Source organism: Protopterus annectens, chromosome 6.part0 (assembly GCF_019279795.1).
Source record: "Protopterus annectens isolate FY-2018-M chromosome 6.part0, PAN1.0, whole genome shotgun sequence".
In the NCBI taxonomy this organism is placed as follows: domain Eukaryota; kingdom Metazoa; phylum Chordata; order Ceratodontiformes; family Protopteridae; genus Protopterus; species Protopterus annectens.
In genome coordinates this window covers 217763780-217787219 of record NC_056737.1, presented here as the reverse complement: position 1 = coordinate 217787219, position 23440 = coordinate 217763780, and the positions used below count along the sequence as shown (strand labels likewise).

The window sequence follows — 23440 nt, the reverse complement described above, 5'->3', positions numbered from 1 at the left end:
GCGACTGGTTGGGTAAAACAAACCAAAAAATATCCACGTGTAAAGGTATAGTATTCCACGGACAAGTCAAAACTTCTGCAGACATACCTGTCAAGTTGTCAACCTCTTAGCGCATGAAATTTGGGCAAAGCCCAACCAAAAAGAGGTTGGGGGGGAATAAAGACCCAAAACTAGGGAGATATTTAAAATACTCTTACAAACTTAGAAAGTTGCTAGAGTGGTAGGGTTTGTTTAAACATACATTTTCTGAAGGATTTGAAGTTTGAAACTCATGTATATCATTATTTAGTGACTTCAACCCTCAAACCATCCCTGTAATTTGCCAGAAAACCACAATTGTTTGAAGAACACAGCAAAACTATGATCCGCAAATATTGACAGTTCATGGGCATGCCTCCAGCCTAGACTTGCGACTGGCCCGACTGCTCTTTAGCCGATGACGTAATTTACACACCAGTACGCTGTCGACGTGCCTCAATTTCGAAACCGAAACTAATTCTCTGTATTTTTCCAAAAGGCCCGTCAGTATTTCCGTATTGTAACAGTGCGAGCACAGCTTAATAAAAATAACAAAGTGAAAAAGAAAAAAAAATCTGAATGAGCCGCGACCCACAACCAGCTAACTAATGCAACTCACCATGTACACTGGGAATTGTAGTTTTCCCTATTGTGGCAATGTATCAAACAGCTTCGAAGACTGAACTTTCCCACAATCACCAGCGCCGCGAGCTGACACGACCCTCTTGGGGGTGGTAGATTAAATGTGAAAGTATTAAGTACTTCACCTTCAGAGTTCGGAGATTTTGTAGAAATCGGTATATGTGTTAACAATCGGAGTGTGTATCTGAGATACGTTTAGTGTGAGTAAGTGATTGTTTTCGGACTGTAGGCCACACTGGAATCAGACATGAACGGGAATTTAAAGAATACTATGTCTCACATAGAGATCCAGTTAAGCAGGGGCCCTTCAGGTAAGGACAATATTGGCTCGAGCCCACCGTGTCCCATGCCAGTAGTTCTCGTGACTGGCTAGCCTATCTAGTGTGGGGAGCATTGCAGAGGCGGTGTAGCATGGGGATAGAAAACTCGTGGGATAGAGAAGCTGAAGAGTACTTTTTGGACTGGGTCACGTTGTTTTACAGCTGAACCTTTCATCATCCAGTCTGGTAAGAATGGTTGGCCGTTCCGGTTCATTGCGGCAGACGACGTTTATTTTTAACTTGACACTTGTAGTCCTGTTTAATAGCGGAATAACCCAAAAGTGCAGGTCTGCTTGCTAAAATATATTCCATTAAATCCAAAGCAGTAACACATCAGTGATCAGATTTCTTTCGTCTAAAATAAATCGATTTAATGAGACTTTTGAAGTCCTGTAAGTAACTTCTTTTTATTCTGAAGGGAGGGGGCGTGGTGCACTTGACCTTTGTCCCAGTTTATATTTATTATTGCCTGTATCATCTTACCACTTTGCATCTTTTTACACATTTAGAATATGTAAAATATACTCTCGTTTGCTGATAAGTTGACTCATGTTTTTTTTCTTTCTTATTTTGATGTATGCAGTAAATTACGTTTACACTTGTATGGGTGTCCCTGGTATTTTTTTATTTCTTTATTTCACATGCTTCTTATTTTTAAATAATCATCTCAGATATATTCGTTGTTTTATGCGGTCACTGCTTGGGAAGTGAGCACTATTTGATCGTAAAGGGTGGCAAGAACTCCTGGCTAGGCATCTTATGGTCCCTGATTTCACGTGCAGTATTGTTCCTTTGTACCCACAGTTTTGTGTCTGTGAATATGGCCAGCAATTTTGCTTAATTTGTTTATTATGCCCTGTTCGCAGGGGTTTATAGAGGTTGGATAAACATGAGAAAGATATTCTGAAATCGATGTAGGCAGATAAAAAATGCTTAGATGCAGTATTGCATACTACTGTTGGAAAAAATGTGCAGCCGGCATATAGAATAATGGCTAAAATGCAAATTAGTTAAGTTATCCCAGTGTACATATGTAGACTGTACATAATATAGTTTCTAGTGTAAACAGTGGTGTAGCATGGCACAAATAGCTACAGTCATGGATAAAAATGTACAGTTATGTGTACACGTCAAAGAATTATGGCATCCTTCAAAAATGGTAGTGAGAAAGTGAAAGACTGAAAAGTTTATAAAACTAACAGGTGTGGACAAATGTTAGTTAAGTCAGAGTAAGAGGTTAACAGATGAACATTGTATTGCATTTAATCAAAATAGTATGGATGGATATTGCAAGCCAACAACAAGGATACCATCATTGAGCTGTTAGGGCTAGGATTAATCCCGTTTTGCAAGGGAAGCAGCTTCTAGTTTGGGTGGATGGTGGTTAAGTGAGCACCACTGTGTTACTAGACTAAAAGCACACTGGCTTCCATTTAGCCAGATGGCAGCCTTCTGTTTTGCTTCGAGTCCTACTGCTCTTTGGTTAGTAGTAAACTTGAAGCTTTCTCTTTTCATTGCTTAGGAAGCATAGTAGTTTATACCTTACTAGACAACATTTTCAGTAATTCATTAGTGAATATATATAGTCTCCATTAGTGTTCCTGCTTCTTAGAACCCTCTCTCTCTCAAAATTTTAGTAAATTGACCATCTGTTTATTTTGTAAAGGCATCTTAAAAGTTGTTTTGCAAAAGTAAGTTGAATATACCTGATTTAGTAATAATGGTTGGCAAGGTGGCCGCGTTGGTGCAGCGGTTAGCGTTGCCACCTCACAGCAAGAGGTTTTCCGGCTCAATCCTCGGCTGGGATGCCTTCTGTGTGGAGTCTGCATGTCCTCTCTTTGGTCGTGTAGGTTTCCTCCGGGTACTCCAATTTCTTCCCACATCCCAAAGACATGCTGCAGGTGTTTTGGACACTCTAAATTGGCCCTAGGCGTGAGTGCGTGCATGTGTGTGCCTCGACACTGTAAAATTCCACTGCCATTCCACTGCCATTCATGAGCGGACAGGTGATCCGCTGTGGCGACCCCTAACCAGGAAAAGCCGAAAGAAGAAGTAGTAATAATGGTTGGCACAGTCTCTGAGTTATCTATTCATTTATTACTTGCCTTATTATTGTGTTTACATAACCCCATTTATTGCATTTGTTTAATTTATAATTTTGTTTACCAAATATATTCACAACTATTTGTGTTAATGACCAATACTAAGTCTTCAACACAAGATCATTGCGTATACTAAGTAAATGACAAAAGCAAATTACTTTCTTATTTGTATTATATTTAATGTAAACTAGGATGTATATTTAATATGTAGCTGTTGTGCCTTTCATTTAGGACCATAGGAAGTTACTAGGCTATTGGCCCTGAGGCCCTTATAAGCCTAGCCAAGAGTTTAGCCCATGCATAGACAAATCAGCACCCGATGCCCCTGTCCAGCAGGGACACGGGTGGAATCCCAGGGATATATTTTCTATTTCCCATCCAGTTATCCAGATTGTACATAAAAAGGGGTAGAGTGGTACTCTGCTTGACGTGGAGAGGGAGTTTATTCATAGATAGGGGAGTCTCTGGGACACATCTGTCCCGCCAGCAAGCCCTATTGATGTCACAGACCAGGTTGAGGCCACGTGTGCTGGTTACTCGAGTGGAGTTTGACTTGCAGATATGTAGTAGCCCCATCAAGGCAGGGTCCGAGATCGCCTTGTATGCCAGACAGGTTACCTCTGAGGAGTCTGTATGAAACAGAGTAGAGGCATAGGACTCTAGATTTTTGAGGCCCTGAATTCTCCTGGTGAGGAACCTCTGTGATCTGTCCAGCTGCTGGATGTGCTTTGCGAGGTACACGCCAAATGGGGCATTATACTCAATAATGGGCCTTATAAGGGAAAAATACAGGGATGTTATGACCTCTTTGTCCCTGGATGAGATACCCTTACTTGTGAAGTGGGCCATGTAGATGCTTTCCGCACAATGGAAGCAACATGGTGGTCAGAAGTCAGGCTGCTGTCAATCTGGGTGCCCAAATCCCTTCCGACTGGCTGCGTGCTTAGAACATTATTAATGTGATAATTTGTGGGGACATCTCTCTCCCAAAGTGGATGCTAATGCATTTCTTTTTTTGTATTCAGCTTGAGGCCATGTTTCTGGCACCAGTCATTTGGGTGAGGCCCTCTTGGAGGATGTCCACATCACTAGGGGAATTGATGACAGCACCCAACTTGCAGTCATCTGCAAACTTGGTCAGCCATAGCCCACTGGTTTTGGACTGTACCTCAGAAAAGTATATTCCAAATAACAGAGGCCCCATGACTGAACCCTGGGGTACGCCACTCGATACGGGTCTATTGCTTGAGGTGGCTTTCCCTATTTTGACTAGGTGGGCTCTATCAGTAAGCCAGTTGGCTGCCCATCTGGTAACATATAGATTGATGCCTAGTTGAGAGAGTTCATCTGTTATGCCCGAGTGGGGAATAGTGTCGAAGGCTTTGGCCAGGTCAAGGTAGGCAGTGTGTACTGTCTTCCCCTCATCCATGGCTTTGGTGACTGTCTCAAAAAAGTCAACAAAATTTAACAGACATGACCTCCCCTTGACGAAGCCAGTTTTATTTATTTATTCTTTCTTGATCAGGTTAGTCCCACTAGGCTAATAGCCTCTTTTCAGTAGAGGCTCGAGGTGGTACTTATACTTCTAGGAGAAATTTGGCTAGGGCATGGGGGAACTTATACTACTCTTTTTGATTGTAAAAGATCCAATGGCACCTATCACCTGAGCTACCACCAACTCACACAGATGGGGACTTTGTTTAATCTGTCATCCAAAAACGGCATACTCAGGAGTTCAGTCTCTTTCCCATGCTGCATTGCAGTGTCAGCAGTTGATTTACTTTGTGTGAGAATAGCACCCACAGGCGTCTACACCAAAGGCAAGTGTGCTACCTGTTGCAACACTTGACATCTGGGTTTTAGCCCAGGAAGTAACTGAAAAGTGTCTGGACCAGATTACTGTCCAAGTTAAAAGAGTAAACAAAATGTTAAAACTTGGTTAAAAATGTGTGGACCAGGCTAGTAGGGCTTTAGTTGAGGTGAGAGCAATATCACCTGTCTAATAGGGTGAGTAAAGAGAAGTGGAATGAACTAAGGATAGAGCCCTTGTATACTCTTGCTTTTTTAATCCTAAGTGGAATGGCTGTTCTTTCACATAACTGGGCCATTCACTGACTTTGGTAGCTTTTAAATCACCACACATTCTTCTACTGTTTTTGGTGTCTTCTTTTTTTTTTTTTAGCTTTGCGTTTTGGTTTCTACTGAAAAGTATGTTATGCTCAGTCAGAATTTCCTGGTCATCAAACATAAAAAATGTAAACAGCACAGCTTCGAACTTGAGCATACATTGCACAGGAAGTCATGCATCCTGCCTTTGGAAGTTACTTCCAGAAACTGTAAGACTTGGGGCCTTGCATGCGTTCTTAACAGTACAAATTAGCCATTAGAATATATGAAACTGGTATATTTTTTAAGTATTTTGTACGCAAGCATACATACAGATATGTCAGGGATGGGCAATAATGCCTTTTCAGTCTGCCAGTATACCAAAAACAGTTTTTCCCCATAATAAGTGTTCAAGTTGTTCTTAAAAAATTATCTGAACTATTGCTTGCATTAATGTGATTCAGTAGTCTGTCCTTGCAGCAGCTGCTTTCTCAGTTAATTAATATTACTCTTATTCATATATAATCTGGTTGTCTAATGATTCTGTACTACGTTTTGATAACCCCAAACATTCCCAGAGGTAGCTGTCTCAGTATACTGTATATACCTAAATAAGGTCTTCTCTTAAATGTATATATGAGACCTCTACAAGTTCAGATATTTGTCTTTCACAATAACTTGAATTTTCACTTCAATGCATTTCCTTGGTATCTTTTGTCTGCACTCTTTCCAGTTTACTTACGCTTGTTTTCTTATAAGGTTTCCATATTGTGCCATACTCAAGTTTTGGACTAATGTAACTAACAAACACTAAATTAATGATTTCCTAGACTTTATAAATCTTTTTTATACAGCCTATAATTCTAAAACTATCACTAACCAATTTGTTGATATGATTAAAGCTGGATCTGCCCGAATACCCAGGTCCTTAAATGGATTTACTCTTTCAGTCACTGTGTGCTGTGCTAAATAGGGTCTATATTTTATATTCAAAGTTTCAAAACTTCGAATCCCATATGTTCGACAACATATGATCGAAGTGTGAAACTTCGAATATATAATAAAACTTAAAACTTACCTTAACGCTCCGAGCAAGCCCCCCTGCACCCCCCACACCCCCCTACCTAAATATACCAACTCTGAGATCGCACCTTGCAGAAAAGGGAAATTCTCCCATTCTGCACCATACGGCGCTGTTACTTTTAACCTTTGAACTTTTCAAAGTTCGATCATATGGTGTCGACCATATGACATTCGAACTTTGAAACGTTTGTTCATGCAATAGGAACCCGTTAAATACTCATCTTTCAGTAAATGACCCCCAAGTGTGATATGCTTAGTTTTGATGTATTTATTCGCATGTTATTCTCCTTTGACCAAATGATCACTTTAGTTAGGGCTTTGCAGACCTGCCCTATCTGTAACACATGTAATCAGTTTACCCATTGTTAATTTATCTGGATACAGACTGAGCTTGATGACACCACCGTTAAAGCTCTGAGATTTGTGCCTGTGGATGTACACTCAGCATTATGTAACATACTGAATCTAAACTTCCATGAACACGTTAAGCTAAGTGTTTGTAGTGACAAGAGAAGGTCAGAGGACCCTGTTATGTCATTAGAAACTCTGGATTCAGAACCAGTCTTTCTGGCTTGACATCCAGTTAGTGTTTTTGGTTTCTACACATCTACTTAGAACTGTGTGTGTGTGTGTGTGTGTGTGTGTGTGTGTGTGTGTGTGTGTGTGTGTGTATACTTCTTAACTGTTCTTGATTTTCAGGGTCGCCCCTGATTTTCACTCAGATTTTAAATATGACCCTCCTAAAACTGACTTGGAGAAAATGTGGTGAATTATACTATAGTTATAAACTTTTTTATTTCAGAAAATTGATATTAATGCACATGTTCTTATTTTGTCAGTGTCTCAAGTTAATGAGACCAACACTTTAAAAGTGTCTTTGTTTATTTTTTGGATTTGACCCTGATTCGTTGAGAGGTGTGTGTGTGTGTGGTGCAGCTGTTTAAAGAATGTATTTCTGTTATTTTGTTTCCCAGTGTATATTGTTGTTAGTGCACTTGTGAGTATTTTTCCACCTGTACAGTTTCACTTATTTTGCTGTACTCTAGTAGCAAATAGTAAATCTCTGAATAAGTGTTTACGTTATTCTTGTGTGTGCGTGTAAAAAAAATTTTCTTACCTCTAAATTTGTTGTGGTTTGGAAGTTTGGACATACTTGCACTGTGACAGACCACCACAGTTATAGCCATAGGTGATTTGTCCTGAATATTACTATGTCCTTTATTGATTGTTGTAGACCAGTGTGAATAATTTGCTGTCACTTTGCATATAATAAAATAATTAAGTCATTAATTTTGTTGACAGTAAATAACCATTTGAAAGTACTTTTTTCAGACTAGTCTTTGCAAATTTAACTAGTGCCGGTTGTTCTTATAAGTTTAGTATTCAACTAAATGTTGTGCTTCTGTTAGTTTCAAAGATAAAAAAGGAGGAAATAAAACTCAACCTATAACACTACTATAAAGAAAACCCCTCAGTTAAGCATTTTCATCCATAAGAACACTTCATGTGAATTGAGGCAGCGGGTATTCAAATGATTTAAATAGTGATTTAAAAAGTATAAGTACATTTAGGCTTTCTCCGTTACCTACAAAATGTGTTAATGAATGTTAAAAAGCACCCATTACTATCACTGTGCTGCATATGTAATTTCTGGGCAGGATTTTACAACCTATTTGATATTTAAATGATCGTTTAGTTTAGGTGGTGCCCTGCATTAACTTTATTTGACAAAGTAACTCTTTAACATGTAAATAACTTGACGGTTTACTTCTTTCAGACCCTTTATGAACTTAGTTTTACACAAAGAATTAGAAAAAAGCTGGACATACTCTTTAATGCTTAAATAAATGTTTTATTTGTTTTAATCGCATAGATATGTACAGTGTGTCTTTCATAATGTCGTCTTTTAGTTTCACCTTTGTAAAACCCATCCCAAGTACATATAGCACAGTACACCCACTAAATGACTTTTACAAGTAAATCTTTCAGTAACTCCAGTACTGGTACCTTGGTGACTTTAATGCAGGGTCATTATATATGTGCATTTATGTTACCACCACTTTCAAATTCCATGAGGGTATGGGCTCACTTTTTTTTTTTTTTTTTTTGAGTAGAGCTACTTTTATCCACAACTAACCATACCTGCCATGTTTCAAGTTTTCAGTTTTTACAAGTCAAAATTGAACTTTCATCTAGTTTCCTAAAAAATTGAGTTATTTTTAACTTTTTTCCTTTTATTTTGTACTCCTTCACGTTACTGGAAAAACATGTACATAGGCTTGATCACACCATTCCTTCACTCCTCTTGTATCACTATCGCAATGCTCTTTTAATATGATTTTGTGTTTAAATGTACTACCATGAAGCACATCTGATAGTATATAATCTGTAAAATTTGATAATGTAATTTCTTTCCTTAAACAAGAATTTCAAATCTTTTAAATTCCTCTGAAATACAATGTTTTCAGATGTAAGTTTAGACGGTCTGATTGCCAGATTCCTAATGACATTTTCTTTACATGTAATGGATGGTAATACTTGTATGTTTTATTTTATTTTTATTTGTTTTCTGAGGTATAGCAGTGATCTCCATAGACCTTTTTCAGACTTGGCCCGAATTTAGGTTTGCGATAAATACAAGGAGCAGAAGTTTTAAGGTTTGATCAAGTTTAATATCTGCATCCAAAAATATATGCTAGTTACACTATGGATACAACTAAAATTTAAAACTGTTCATTTTTTGTCAAAATCCAGAATCTGTTGTAAAGGGATATCAACAATATTGAAAAACAATATTGTACACATTGTCACAGAATAACCTTTTAAATAATATAAAAATACCTTCCACCAGTCATTAAGGACCAACTTAGCAAAAGTTGGGGGAACTCCTGTCTTCATCACAAACCCCCTGTGTCGGTTTATAAAGACCCTCATTAAATAATTTAAAAATAATCCTCTATTTTAGGATTTGTCCATGGTTGGTATGGTTTGATCATGAGGGAAAGCCTGAGTAATTAAACAAATGCAACGTTGGGTAAATCCTGATATACCCTCACACAGGAGTGAATTGTTATACAGTACATTAAAAAAGAAATTACTTCTGTTTTTTAAATAATGCAGTTGTGTAGTCTATCTTTGGTGTTCTTCCGACTTCCTCTTGAAAGTTGATATACTGCGCATGTGTATGTCATATTCTGCATGCTTGTGCAGTACAAGAGGCAGAATGAGGAATCCAGGGACACAGTAGTACCGGCTCTTTTATAGAAAAATAAGAATGGAGCTGTTCATCTCTGGCATTAGTGAGAAAAGACATTCTTGTGTAATTAAAAAAAAAAAATACTAGGGATAGCAGAAATATCAGGAAAATCAGAGACGGTCTGCATATCTGTGGACATTTGCCAGGTAAAATGTTTCTGTTTTTCCTCATTTTCTAGTGTCTCTCATAAAATATGTTGGAGTAATCATCAAACGTATATCAATGCCTGCTCAAGAATATTTAAATAGCTGAAATTTTTTATACACTGATAAATGCTCCGTTTACAGTGGGCATGCTAACTGGCTCTCTGGTCAACAAGTTGATCACTGAAATGAACATCCCTTTTGCTTTCCCTTTCTTTAGCATCACACACACACACACACACACACACACACACACACCTGGTTGCATTTTACTTGTTCATAATTCCAAACGTGTGTATTAATGCCGTGGGTCATTTATTATACTGGTGCATAGTCTGACTCACCATTCCCTCACCTTCAGGGTACATGTTAATCCCATTGTCGAAGTCTTGGCTTCTCTGGCTACGTAGTACAGAACAAGGGCACTTCTCACAAAAATGTAAGGGCAGCTCCTAGTTGAGCGCATCTTTTTTCTATTTTTAGAATAATAAGCTTCCATGTTTGTATTTCCCAAACCCAACCTGATATAGTTGCTACTACTGAAACCTGGCTCAAACCTTACATAAGACACTGAATTTCTCCCACCAGGCTACAAGTGTCTTCAGTCTGACAGGCCACATAAAAAAGGAAATGGCATTGTCATACTCTATTCCAACCACCTCAGCACTGTCCCCTTCTCTAGCCCCATACCGCAGTTTGAATCTGTAGAAATTATCGGGTATCTCCAATTAAATAACACTAAAAAAATCTGTATAGTCGCTCTACATTCCTCCCAGAAATAACATTCCTATACTAGAAAAAATCCTCGCCTGGACATCTAAAATGATTCAAAATGAAACCATCATCCTAGGTGATGTTAACATTGATTGGTTAGAACTTACCAAAAAACAGTCCACCTCCAACATAAACCTGTTCTCCTACACCCAAGTAGTAACAGACATTACCAGACCAAACAAAACCAAAAACAGTGGTTCTACACTAGATTGGATTCTAGTGTCTGACCTGAGTAACATTTCAGCCAGAGGCACATTACCTCAAACCATGAGTGATCACTTACCTGTTTATATCCTTTGGAAATACTCCCCCACCCACAATACCTACCAATATAAATTAACCAGGAACCTATCCAAGTTCAGCCCAGACACTTTCAACAACACCCTCCTACAAATAGACTGGAGCACCCTAAAAGTGCTACCCTTAGACGAGGCAGTTGAACTCTTCAATTACTACATTATTAAATATTCTAAATAACTTGGCTTCTCTACGAGTAAAATGAATGAAAACCACCCATGCTAACTAGAGCCATAAAACAACTTATGACAGTCAGATAGAGCATGGAAATTCTAGCATAAAACCAAAAATCCTGCTAACCTCCTAGAATTTAAACAACTCCGAAATCAAGCTAAACACTTCATAATCAGAGATGAGAAAAACGTGTACCTCACATCCCAAAACAGAAACAACGCTAAGAAATTTTGGGGTACCATCTCTAGTTTACTGCATCCAGGTAGCAAAAACAGCCCATGCCCACATCTAAACAAATTCCCCAGTGAAATAGCAACCCTCTTCAGCACACACTTCATAGACACCATCTCCAAACTCCCTGCCACCTTCCCACAAACAAGTTCTAAAGTTAGCAAATACACACTCGTGCAACCTTCACACAACCACCCCAATGCTTGCTTTTCCTTCTCCCATAGCCCAACAACTACCATTCGCAAATTAGTACTCAAAGTAAAACCCTGTACAACTGCTCCAGATAATCTACCCCCAGGTATCTTAACAAATGTCAGCCAAATCTGTAGTTTACCCAATTAGCATATTAATCAACAGATCCCTCCAAGAGTTTCATGTACCTGTAATCTGGAAAAAAGCCTACATACTCCCATTTCACAAAGGTGGCCCTGACATAGATTTCACCAATTTCCAGTCAATTTGCAATACTCTCCCCACTATCTAGAATCATGGAGAAATGCATCCACGCTCGGCTCCTAAATTTCCTAACAGAAAACAAGATGTTATCCCCATCCCAACATGGATTCCACCCATATCACAGTACCATCACTGCACTCCTATCATTCAATGGGCACTGGAAAAATTGTCACCTCTCTCTTTCTGGACCTCTCCAAAGCCTTCAACACCACATCCCACCCCTTACTGCTGGCAAAGCTATCCAATCTGGAAATGTCATCTCCCACTCTTAACTAGTTCTCTGATTATCTAACCAACAGACAGCAAGCCACTAAATGGCTCCACTCTTTCACACCATTCCTCAATATACACACAAGAGTTCCCCAAGGATCCATATTGGGACCTCTCCTTTTTAGCATATTCATTAATGACTTCCACTCCACCAGTCCCCTAAGTCCTGTAATACAGTACGCAGACTACTCAGCCATTATCTGCATTGCTGACTCTGCTGACAAACTCCTAGCTAGGACCCAAGATGCTTTCTCAATTACTGAGGAATGGATGAATAACAACCATCTAGTCCTTAACCCCAGCAAGACTAACCTGCTTCTATTCACCCCCAAAAAATAAACTCCCCCTAAATAAAACAGATTTTAATATTTATTCGCAAAACAAAACCTGCATTAGTGCAGTATCACAAACTACATTTCTAGGAGTTATAACAGACAAACACTTAACCTTCAATCTACGCATCCAAAACTGCATCAAAAAAAACATCAGAACCTAAGCACCCTCTATAAGCATAAATTGTACCTCACACCCACCACTAGACAAACCCTTACACTATCCTATTTGCTTCCTTCACTTTTATACAGTGCCCATGTGTTCACTAACATTCAAAGCTCCTTAAAATCCAAGATCGAGTCCTGTTATAACAAGATTGCCAGGTTCGGTACCAACGAAACGTATTCCTCCCATCACTGCATCTCCCTAAGCAAACTAAAGTGGCTTGAACTTCCCCATCACCTAACCTACTTGCAGTTAACCACAGCTTACTGTATCATTACCAAACCTTCCAATTTGCCCATCCCTTGCCTCCTTATTTACTCTCCAAAAGCCCTCCCGACAACTCCGATTTGAAAATCAATTCCTTCTAAAAGTGCAAATACCCAATCTAGCAGTTAATCACTCTCTCTACTCATGTACTGTTGCTAAAACTTGGAATTCCCTACCCAGCTCTATCAGAATTATTTCCAATCACATACCCTTCAAAAAGTCTCTAAAACAGCATCTCTTAACCCTGTGGCAATGCACATGTGGCTACTACTACAGAGCATCTTCCCCCACCTGATCTCACTAAATTTTTTCTCCCCTCTGCTTAACAGTTATGCAGCTGTCCCTTGCTGTCTTCACTCTACAGTATCCAAAGCAGATGATATATTGTACTTTGTATAATTTGTATATAATGTATACTGCCTTTGTTATTCTAGCTGGAAATTTATGATAACTTAAAAAACAGACAAACAATCTTATCTCTCTATGTATGTAGAAAATGTGATTGTATTTAAATTTCTTTTGTATGTGGAGCTTTTCTCCCTGGGCCTCCACTGAAAATGGGCACCTTTTTGCCCAGTGGACCATCCCAGTAAACCAATACAAATAAATAAATAGTATTGGCAGTTTTTGTTAGCACAACAGGCATCTTGTATACTGCAAAGTATGAAAGATACATTTCTGTAATTTTGACAGGTGTTTTAGGTACAGAGTATCACTGTCCCACTGTAGCAGAGGCAAGTTTGGTTTCAGTTCTGTCTACGGCAAAGCTGCTTAAACCTACTTTGGTTTTCAAATTACCAATCCTAGACTGTTGTAGCTTTATTCGCAGTCCATTTTACTAACTGTATACTGCTGTTGTAAAGCTTTTCATTTCTGTACAGTCATTACTGGAATTCATTTCATGTGGAAATGAGAGGGAGAGATGGACAGAGCAGGCGAGTATATCTGTACTTGTATTCAAAAAATCCTGCAACAAATTTTATCACCGAAGCAACCAGTTGTCCTTGTTTTGGCACATTGTCATCCCTGTTGATAGTAAGGTGCAAACGTTTCACTTTAAGTAATGTTCAAGATACAGTATGTTCATATTTTATTTATCTGTCGTCTTCATAATTATGTTTATACTTGCCTATGTAAGACATATTTCACAAGTTCTTTGCTTAATCTCCTAAGCACAGTGCCCCTGAGTTGCATGCAGTTTTAATATGTACTTTAAAGCATGTCTAAATTGCCAGCTGATATGTATTTCACTCGTAAGAAGGTGTTGACCGATAAAGGGTGCAATCAGCCATTTTCACCTGTTTGTACAATAAAAAATAGTATGAAAACTGTTTTAACTACGTTGCTGTACAAAGGAGTTATGGGCCAGATCAGGCCGACTATGGGAAATAATACACAGATCAGGCAGATTGTTTTTAACCTTGTGAAGGGTGGGCAGGCTAACATTCGTAAGTGCTGAGAGGTAGATAATTGGATTGATGGATAAGATCGGTCTATTATGACTTCTTGTTGCTGAGTTGGCACTTGTTGTTATCTCAAAGGAGATTGTAGAAATCCTGCATTTTATGTCTCGCACTACAAGAATGGCCAGCCAAGTGATTGATTAAAAAAAAAATAATGCATAAGGCGAAAGCTTGAATACAGCTTCGGAGTATTGGAAGACAAAATCATCTAATTTGTAACCCCATTTCTTTGAAGCATCCACACTTGGTACTTGTTTTTTTTGAGGGGGGTGAAACCAGTGATACCAGTGTGAATTGGTGAACATATCTCATTGCTTCATTTGCAAAAGGAATCTATTCCTCAGTAGGGGAAGGCATTCCGTAGTGAACCTCTCTTCACCAAGTTTTGTTTAGTTGTAGATGGAGATTTAGATCCGTGGTTGTATTTGTGGGTCTTTTGTAATTTGTGAAGAGAGTAAGCAGCTCCACTTGCAAGTCTATAAAGTACAGAATGAAGGGGACAGTGCTTACAGTCTTTTGTGGTAGTTCAGGGTTTGAAGCCAGTGACCACCTTTGGAAATTCTGGGGTATTTCTAGTTATTAGATGAGTGCGGTACAATCCCTAAGGGGATAACTGGCTAATCAGTACTGAATGTGAGGAGAGGCAATTGCCTGTTTACATTGTGATGATGTTCCTTTGGAGATTAGCTGCACGAAGTAGGTCTTTCTGACTACTGTGGTTACATAATGATGAAAGGAGAGGAAGTTATCCACAGAAATTATCCACCCATATTCCAAGGTCACTAACAGCTTTTTCACTTTGGAGTAGGGTCTGTATTGTATGCAGGGGGAGGTGTCTATCAAATGTGACAATACTGCATTTTCTGTCATTTGAACTGAGCCCATTTTTAGTACACCGGGTATTTAAGCGATAAATTCTTTCTGATGAGCTTAGGCATCAAAGGGGAACTTGACAGTGACTCCCAGTTTAGTCACCTGCAAGCTTGGTTAGACCAATGTTATGGTCAGGAGATCAGAAAAGTAAATGCCTAACACTGAGCCCTATGTGACATCACTTCTCCCCTTCATTCTCTCTGATGAAACACCTGCTGTACCTGCAGGTTGTGTATTTTCTTTTAACCAGATTGCCATCCATCCTACTATGTAGGGAGCTATTTGTAATGCGTTAATGTTGCTAAATTGTGCTAACATGAAGGATGCCTTATACAGAAAAATGTCAAGGTACATATCCCAATCCTCTATTAATACAAATGTTTTAAACAAAATACTAGAAGTTGTGCAATGCGGTGGTGGTGCTGCGGTAGCGTTGCTGCCTCACAATTAGACGTTGCCCGTTCGATTCTCAGTTAGTGTCTTCTGTGTGGCGACATGCGTGAACGGGCATTCCTTCGTTGATGGTTGTGCATTAGGCCCGGCAAACCAGCATGTAAAACTCTACTGCCAATCATTAGCGGACTGAAGTTCCGCTGTGGCGACCCCTAACTGGGAAAAGCCGAAAGACACAAACAAAGTAGAAGTTGTACAATGTGCTTTACACTTTCTCAGATTTTGTTAGTATTTTGATGAGGGTAGTTGGCTTACTTTTATTTTGTCCTCCTCTAACCCTGCCTGAAAAGGAACGTGGTTTTGCTTTTCACTTGAACTAATACTTAATACACTTATTTGTACATTGCGATGCCAATTAATTGACTTAGTGTTTGTAATTAGTGGAGTTTGAATCACTCTTTTTACATAACTGATTCACTGTACAGCTGTTGTACTAATTTATTTCCATTGTGCTAATATTGTTCATGACATTTTTGTGTGTTGTTGCTTCCATTTTCTGTATGTCATTGCTGAAAAGTCTCTCTGGATCAGTCCTTTTACTCAGCTGACAATCTGAGCAAATGAATACATTTACAATTAGCTTAGAAAACATAGCGGGTTCAAAGTGGTACTAACAGTTTGTAATGCTGGGGGCTGCAGAGGGCCATCTTATATTTCCTGTTAGCTTATGGGAGCTGTTTTTTTGTTAATGATGTAGGAAAAGTAGACAGTGCTAACAGATTTTCAGGGGATATGGAGAGCTGCAAGCTGCATATGCTGTTGTAACTAAGTCCATGGCTGTGGGCTGTACCTTGCTTATTTCTTTTAACTGTTGTGTTATCTTCTCTGCATTTTTCTTATGACACATTAGTAGGCTTCTTGACTTGTATACAATCCTCTTAAGAAACAGGAATGGTAATTTGTGGCAATTGCCACACCATCTCCTTCAGTCACATAAGGTAGTTTGTAGAGTTTATTGCCATGATCGAAGATGGAAATGTCTCCTCAGATGTTATTTGCTCAGTCTCCCTGTGACATGACTTTTGGTATGTTTGTAATACTTTTATCCTTGAACTAAATGGTAAAAACAGTTTATAAGCATGACAGTGTTCTGTAGAAACTTGTCGAGGGTTGAAAAAACATTAGTTACAATAGTCGTGGTTTATGACCATATATTAAGTAGCAGGGTAATTGCGGGTGCTGAAAAGAATGCTGTTGGCAAACATCAAAGAACTGAAGCAAATTTAATATCTTGAACTTTAGTTGTACTTTTATTGGTGCCATGCTATTAGAAACGCTAAACAACTGGAGAAGCTAAAAAATAATCAATGTTGTGAAACTATTTTTCTGCCAATCCTGTGCCGCCTCCTTTAGTCACCTTGGTGATGGACTGAGGTAAAGACTTGAGTCAGGGTACATCAGACTTTCGTGGAATATCTGCATTCCTTTCTTTAGGCTACAACGGACTGTAGAATTACTGTTTGATATTCCTCTTCTGGCAAATAAAATATCCCGTGTAACGGTTTCCTTATTCTGGTTGCTGTCTAGTTAACCTTGTAAATATGCATGATAGATTAATTTATCAACTGTTGTAAGGACCTTGTAAGTAATGAAGTGCGAGTTATTGATCCAGAAGTGAAATGGCTAGGGTAGTTATACCATGGCAAGACCATTCTAGATAAAGCAGAGTAGTTATCTGGCCAACATTCATCATTGCAGCCATCTGGCTATAACTGGATGTAGACTTTTGAGAGTGTTTGTGAAGATGACTGTTAAACAGAATGAGACAAGACAAAGTGTGAGGCAAGTGTGAGGCAACAAAGTAGAAGGCAGTGTTTCTCAACTGCATTCCAAATGTTTGTTAGTGTAAATGTTTATGGCGTCAGTAGTTATTTGTCAGGATGCAAAATATTTTTTTTCCAGCATTACAAATGTGTAAAATTCCTTTCTTTCTGTAAAACAAAGGAATGTCAAGGCTTTATTACAAGGCTATCTTTACCAAATATTATATACGATTTGAATCTTTTGTAATGTTTAATACTTCTCTGTTAAGTTTTTCAACATGCCACGTGATTGCCACCCAGGTAAAAAATGTAGAACTAAATGTTATGCAGGAAAGTTTTTATGGAGCGACTCCAAGTTATATTTCTTGCCTGAATTAAGCAGTTATAGTGACGCATGTCAAGGCCTCAGGGGAACAAATTTGGAGCAGTACTGTAGTGGAAATTTTACCTTTGTTAAAAGTAAAACGACATAATGCTAAACATGACCGTGACTTTTTCTTTTTACAACTTCAAACCGGGTCACAACTTTTGTCGGTGTACTGTTATATTCCATGAATTATGGTACAGCCATTGCTCACTTTATCCTGAAATGCTGTTTCAACCCACATACAAAGTCAACTTTTTGGAACGAATTATGCCACAGCCATGGCATAATCCTTGAGATAATAGCCCATAGCATTGAAAGCGTGAGCAAGAATATTTTCAGTAGAGTACATAAACATGGTACTCGATTGAAGAGGGCTGATGCATGGTCCAAGCCACGTACTAGAGCCATATGCAATTTGTGAAGCCTCCTAAAACCCTGGAATGGTATCCTACATTACTGCATACTGGGAGGTGTCTAGATGCACAGTAAGCATGCAAATGATGATTCACAGAATGTTCTGCAGGTCACATAAATGAGTCATAGAACACAAAGTCCAGGAAGCAGGTGTAGAACAGCTAAACGTACTGGTGAACCAACACAAAATTAAATCCAGTAACAAAAAGGCACAGCACGACCATCCATGTAAAACAAGGCTTAGTACTTCAAGCTTTCGATTTGAAACTCTTCTTCAAGAATGAATCAGTACATTAAAACCACAGAATAAATTTAGAACACCCGCCAATCACATAACATGTGTCATAAGCACATTCTATAATTAATTATACAATTTACATAATTAATATAGTTGACTAAGCCTAGTTCACTAAAAAAAACATTAAAAACAATGGACAACTTAACAAGTTTCATTACTGCCTAAAAGGTTCCACAGGACAACTGTAATACATATGCTTATCTTAATTTCAAAATGGGTTTAATACTGTTAGTTTTATTAAGCCCTGGATAGACTTCAGAGCTAAAAAAGTTTATCCATTTGTATTCTGCTCTCTCTGTGGCATTCACAATGTCCCCTCCCCCTCTTGTTTTTGCAAACTCTCTGCAGTATCCTAAATTTAAATGCATGTTCATTTCCACAATGTAAAATATGCTTACTAAGTGCATTTGTCTCAACCCCCCTTCTTAGTGGGATGCAATTCTCTCCATGAATTTACAGTTTGTTTTTCCAATGTAAAAACACAAACATTTTTCACAGTTAGCCAAATAAACTACATTTTCACTATTGCGCATCCCAAATGCCTTAAAAATAAAATGAACTTGTGTTATCGGATGTATAAATCCTGTTTCCATATTAATGAACTTACAAGAGGTGCAGTTATAACAGGGGACTGTCCCCTTGTTAAATCTATGTAAGTCTTCATTTTTATCAAAATCTTTATAGCAAAGAAGTTGTTTGAGGTTCTTCTCTTTCTTGTATACAAAGTAAGGCTTTTCTCCTACTATTTTCCTAACATTAACATCAGAACTAAGAACGGTCTAATTTCTTTTAATTATGGACTGAATCTGCCTAGAATGTCTGTTGTACTTCATCATCTATCCTAATTTATTAAACCCAGCTTCTCTCACCGGGCTGTTCTGGGCATTATTGCCTTCTCTAAGTAAGTATGGTTTAGCCACACTAGGCCTTTCAGATTTAACATATTCTAAATTCTTGGTTAATAAATCCCTACTATAACCTCTTGCCAAAAAGTCCAGTGTCATAGTACTAATTTTAGCTGCAAACCCTTCTTCAGTGGTGTTTTAGCCTACTGGCTGTCAAGAATTGACTTTTTACTACACCCTTATAAACATGTGTGGGGTGCATACTGTAATTATGTACATATCTAGATGCTTGTACCTCTTTCCTATATATAGATATATTAATTTTACCATCAGTATTCATCAGTTTAACATCCAAGAAAGTGATTTCCTCTACTGAACAAGACATTTGAAAGTTAAGGAAGATGATGCTATTTTGTAGATGTTTAACAAATAGCTCCAATGCCTCCTTGCTACCTCTCCACAATAATACTGTGTCATCTATGAAATGTTTAGAGTGCATTAAAGCACTGTTATAATATTAATTTTTGTTAGAATCAAAAATATAATCTTCCCATCTAGCCAACACTGTTAGCATAGCTCTTGGCTCCAGGTGTGCCCATAGTTACTCCTGAAGTCTGATGATACACATCATCCCCAAACATGAAAACATTATTTTGCAGAACGATCTCCAGTAGAGAACATAGCAGAGAAATTTTATTTGCTGTAAAAGTGCTGTGCTTAACTAGAAATTCTCTTAACATAATTTAATACCTATATTGTTAGGAATAACCGTAAATAAGGATTTAATGTCCATTTACAAACACATTTGTCATATTCATAATCAAAAACATTATCAATGAATCTAAAAATTCACCAGTGTCCTGTATGTTGGACATACTGTGTTTCAATAGAGGTTTAAGTTGCTGGTCTAAATATTTTGAGATTGCTCTAGCAGCCCATTGTTTTCCTGAGACTATGGGTCTCATTGGGGGGGTGAAGCAAGTTTTTATGGAGCTTTGGCAACCCATATATAACTGGGCAGATAGGATGTTCTATGTAGAAATAATTATATTGTTCAGGAGTAATTGCTAACTGCATTAAATAGTCATACAATTTAGTTTTAATCCTTTAACTCATTCTATTCAGCTCTATAAAATTTATAACCTTAAATGTTGCACTGTCGTTTAAAAATTCATACATCAGTTCTTGATATTGTCGTACATTAAATATAACTGTTTTCTCACCTTTATTCAGCTGGTTTCAGTATGTCAGTCCTTTTAACTAAGTCCATTAGTACTTTTCTTTCATTAGCATTTAGGTTATGAAAACTAAATGATTTTCCATTAAAAAGCAAATCATAACATCATTCTCACATAACTGTAAAAAGGCTGTGGCAGTAGCTGTGTTATTAGGTAAAAAAGTGCTGCCACTTTTTAAGACATTTTCAGTACCGGCATTATTCCCAGATAACATTTTCATATCTAAACTCCTAACAAACATTCTTAGCTCTGTAATGCTGTCATTCAATACACCATTACCAGGTTGAATAGAAGTTAAACCTTTATCTAGTAAACTCCGTTCCAGTTCAGAAAATTCAAAGCCAGACATTTGAGTGTATAGCTGTGAACATATAGCGGCAGCAACAGCAGCATTCGTATCCCAGCACCCAGTGTCCCAAAACTGGTTTATGTGCTGCTCTGCATAATATAGCTGGGCAAGAGCACCAGAAAATTAGTAACACATTAAACAAAAAATAGTATGCATCAGGGATGCAGTAACACTGTACATTAAATGATAGGGCGTAAAAATGACAGTATACGTCAGGGATGCAATAGCACATCCCAGTATCCCGCCAGATGTAGGCACAACCGCATGTATCCCACACCCAACACATTGAGTTGGAGTAATCTGCAACGTCTTTGTTGTGCAGTATACTTAGTGTACAGTAACCACTTTAAACAGAAACCTATACTTTGTCACCATCCACCTTGGCTTCCATGGCTGAGGCGGACTGCCATCAATCTGTATGTCTTTCTCTCACACACATTGTAGATGGTCTTTGCTGAGTTTTCATAGTGTATGTAAAGGGGCCCTCACCAACATCTGTGGGTTGTGGATGTGGTGGTGCTGTTGGATGCAGCCAGGATATCACGCTTTATGGTGCTAGTGGTGCTTACACAAGTGGGCATGGTGTACCACAGGATAGGGGTGACTGCCAACAGTGTGGGTGGGCAGAAGGATCTGGGATTATACAAGGTAGTTTTGGAAAGATACAGGCAAGGCTTACTAGACAGTAGGGCTGCATAGCCTGTACTGTAGAATATGTACTGCAGCATATACATTGTGTTTGTACAGGATACATGGCCATAATACTAGGATAGTTTTAATCCCACTGTTGCATTTCGCAGTGGGAATGGCAACTCCTCTTGTACAATCGTTCGTGCATCTTCACTTGGTAGCAGACCGTCAGCAGTACCAAGATATGATGCTTTGTGCACAATTCTTTAACCTGAGCTGTGTAATAGTTTGTTCACAGTCCAACATTGGGGTGATTCTGTTTTTTGAAAAATACCACTGTTGGGTTCATATTCTAACAGTGTTGCACACAACAGGTGTGCCACTTCATGGTGTCATGAATTCAGTGGTTCATATAGTCCTGTTCCAAAGGATAATTTTACAGTCTGTTTCTGTGACATTGCCACCTAGGTCTGTAGCACAGAGGGAGAAAACACAATCTCCCGGATGACAGTTCATTTAGCAGTTGGCACTGGAAGAGTCAGGAGGAAGAGTATCAGAATGAGAGACGAACAGTCGCTCTCCTGTCCTGATGGAGTGAAGGTGGTTGTTCCAGTTGGCTGATCGATACGATTAGGATAGAGGTTTGCGCACCACTGAAATGGCAAAGGCTAAGAATTTGGTTGGGACTGAAAATCTCATCTGTATGCAAGTAAGTCCTTGTAGGAGGTGGGTGGAAGTACACTAGCTAAAAGTGAAGGAAACACCTCCATGGCTGCTAGGATGATGGCCTTTCTGGTTATCTGTGACCCTTGTGTGAGGAAAATGAATGGGTTATGATATGTAGGGAGGGCTTGATGGTCAGCAGGCATAGAAGTAAAAATAATACAGAAAAGAAGAAAACCCATTTCAGCAATGATGTAATTCATTTAACTCTTAAATGAGTGCTGAAGAATTGGCCCCCAACAAAACTGCCAGCAGTCATCAAGTGAAATTGTATAATTATAGCTGTTAATAATTCTGATTAATGGTGTGACTGTCCAGTGTTATCCTGGTTGGTGATTTTGCAGTCACTGCGGAAAGCCCCCTTTCGGGACTGACAGTAATGATGAAAGTAATACCTGATGTTGTAAATCTTTATTCATTCCTTACTGTGAGGACTTTGGTTCCGTCCTCTGAACCGACATGGCTGTTTCCAAGCTCGTGCCAGCCAGAAACTCTCAGCTAAGACCTACCCACAATGCCCCTCTCATAGTTACTCCAGATCTCATTTGCCGCATTCCTCGTCAGACGTGCCTAGCCATCTGTCTCAAAGCTAAGTGGACATTTGTGATTTTTGGTGTAGTTTCTCTTCAAACTTTCTTGTTTTTTTAGTCAGTTTAGCCTTTTCTTATTGTTGCATATAACCTACATCTATTCCCTACCCTTTACCTTTGGTAGTTAAATTTCTACCATCGTTGGTACTGTCCCTGTCTCCTGCCTTTGGTAGGCCTTTCTTTACCACTTGTGGTATTTTTAAATACCATCGTTGGTATTCTCTCCTTTTTCTTTCCTTCTTATTGTTGTTTCCTTTAGGATACCCCTTTGTTGCCTGTACAATGTCAGACAAAGTTAAGTTGGGGTTTAAACAGTGTGACAAGTGTGGGTGTAACATGTCCAACTCGGACGGCCACGTTCGATGCGTTTACTGTTTGGGCGTGGACCATATTAAAGCTGATTGTGACATTTGTGCTAGTTTTAGCAATCACACGCTAGCAGAGCATAAAAATGAGCTTATTTTGAAAGGTTTAATCAAAACACCTTTTTTGGAGGCTCTATCTGGGTTGGAGGTCTCACCGCCTCCAAAGAGTCACTCTGTCCCTACATTTCCATCTATTATGGAACTGAGTCAGCTCCGTGCTTCTCTGGCGTCCTCGGCGCAGACCTCTTTGGCACCAGGTGCTGTGTCTTCTCCCTCCGTGCCGTCTCTGACTCCTATTTCGGGTCCAGCCTCGGCACCACCGGCTCCGGTGCCATCTTTGGTTCCGACATTGGCTTCCACGACTATACCTGCTTCGGCACCATCCCTGGCCATGGTGCCGATAGCTTCTTCGGCTCCACAGATTATGATCTC

At 38.9% G+C, this 23440-nt stretch overlaps 1 protein-coding gene across 1 annotated transcript in view; it reads left to right on the top strand.

Annotated features, from left to right (window-relative positions):
- The first annotated feature begins 509 nt into the window (after positions 1–509).
- The window catches only part of LOC122804223 (synaptojanin 2 binding protein), a 103178-nt gene continuing 80247 nt past the window's right edge, over positions 510–23440 (top strand). The window contains exon 1 of the mRNA XM_044073968.1: positions 510–971. Coding sequence (XP_043929903.1) covers positions 908–971 — 64 coding nt within the window. The 5' untranslated portion in view covers positions 510–907. The remainder of the gene's footprint in view (positions 972–23440) is intronic.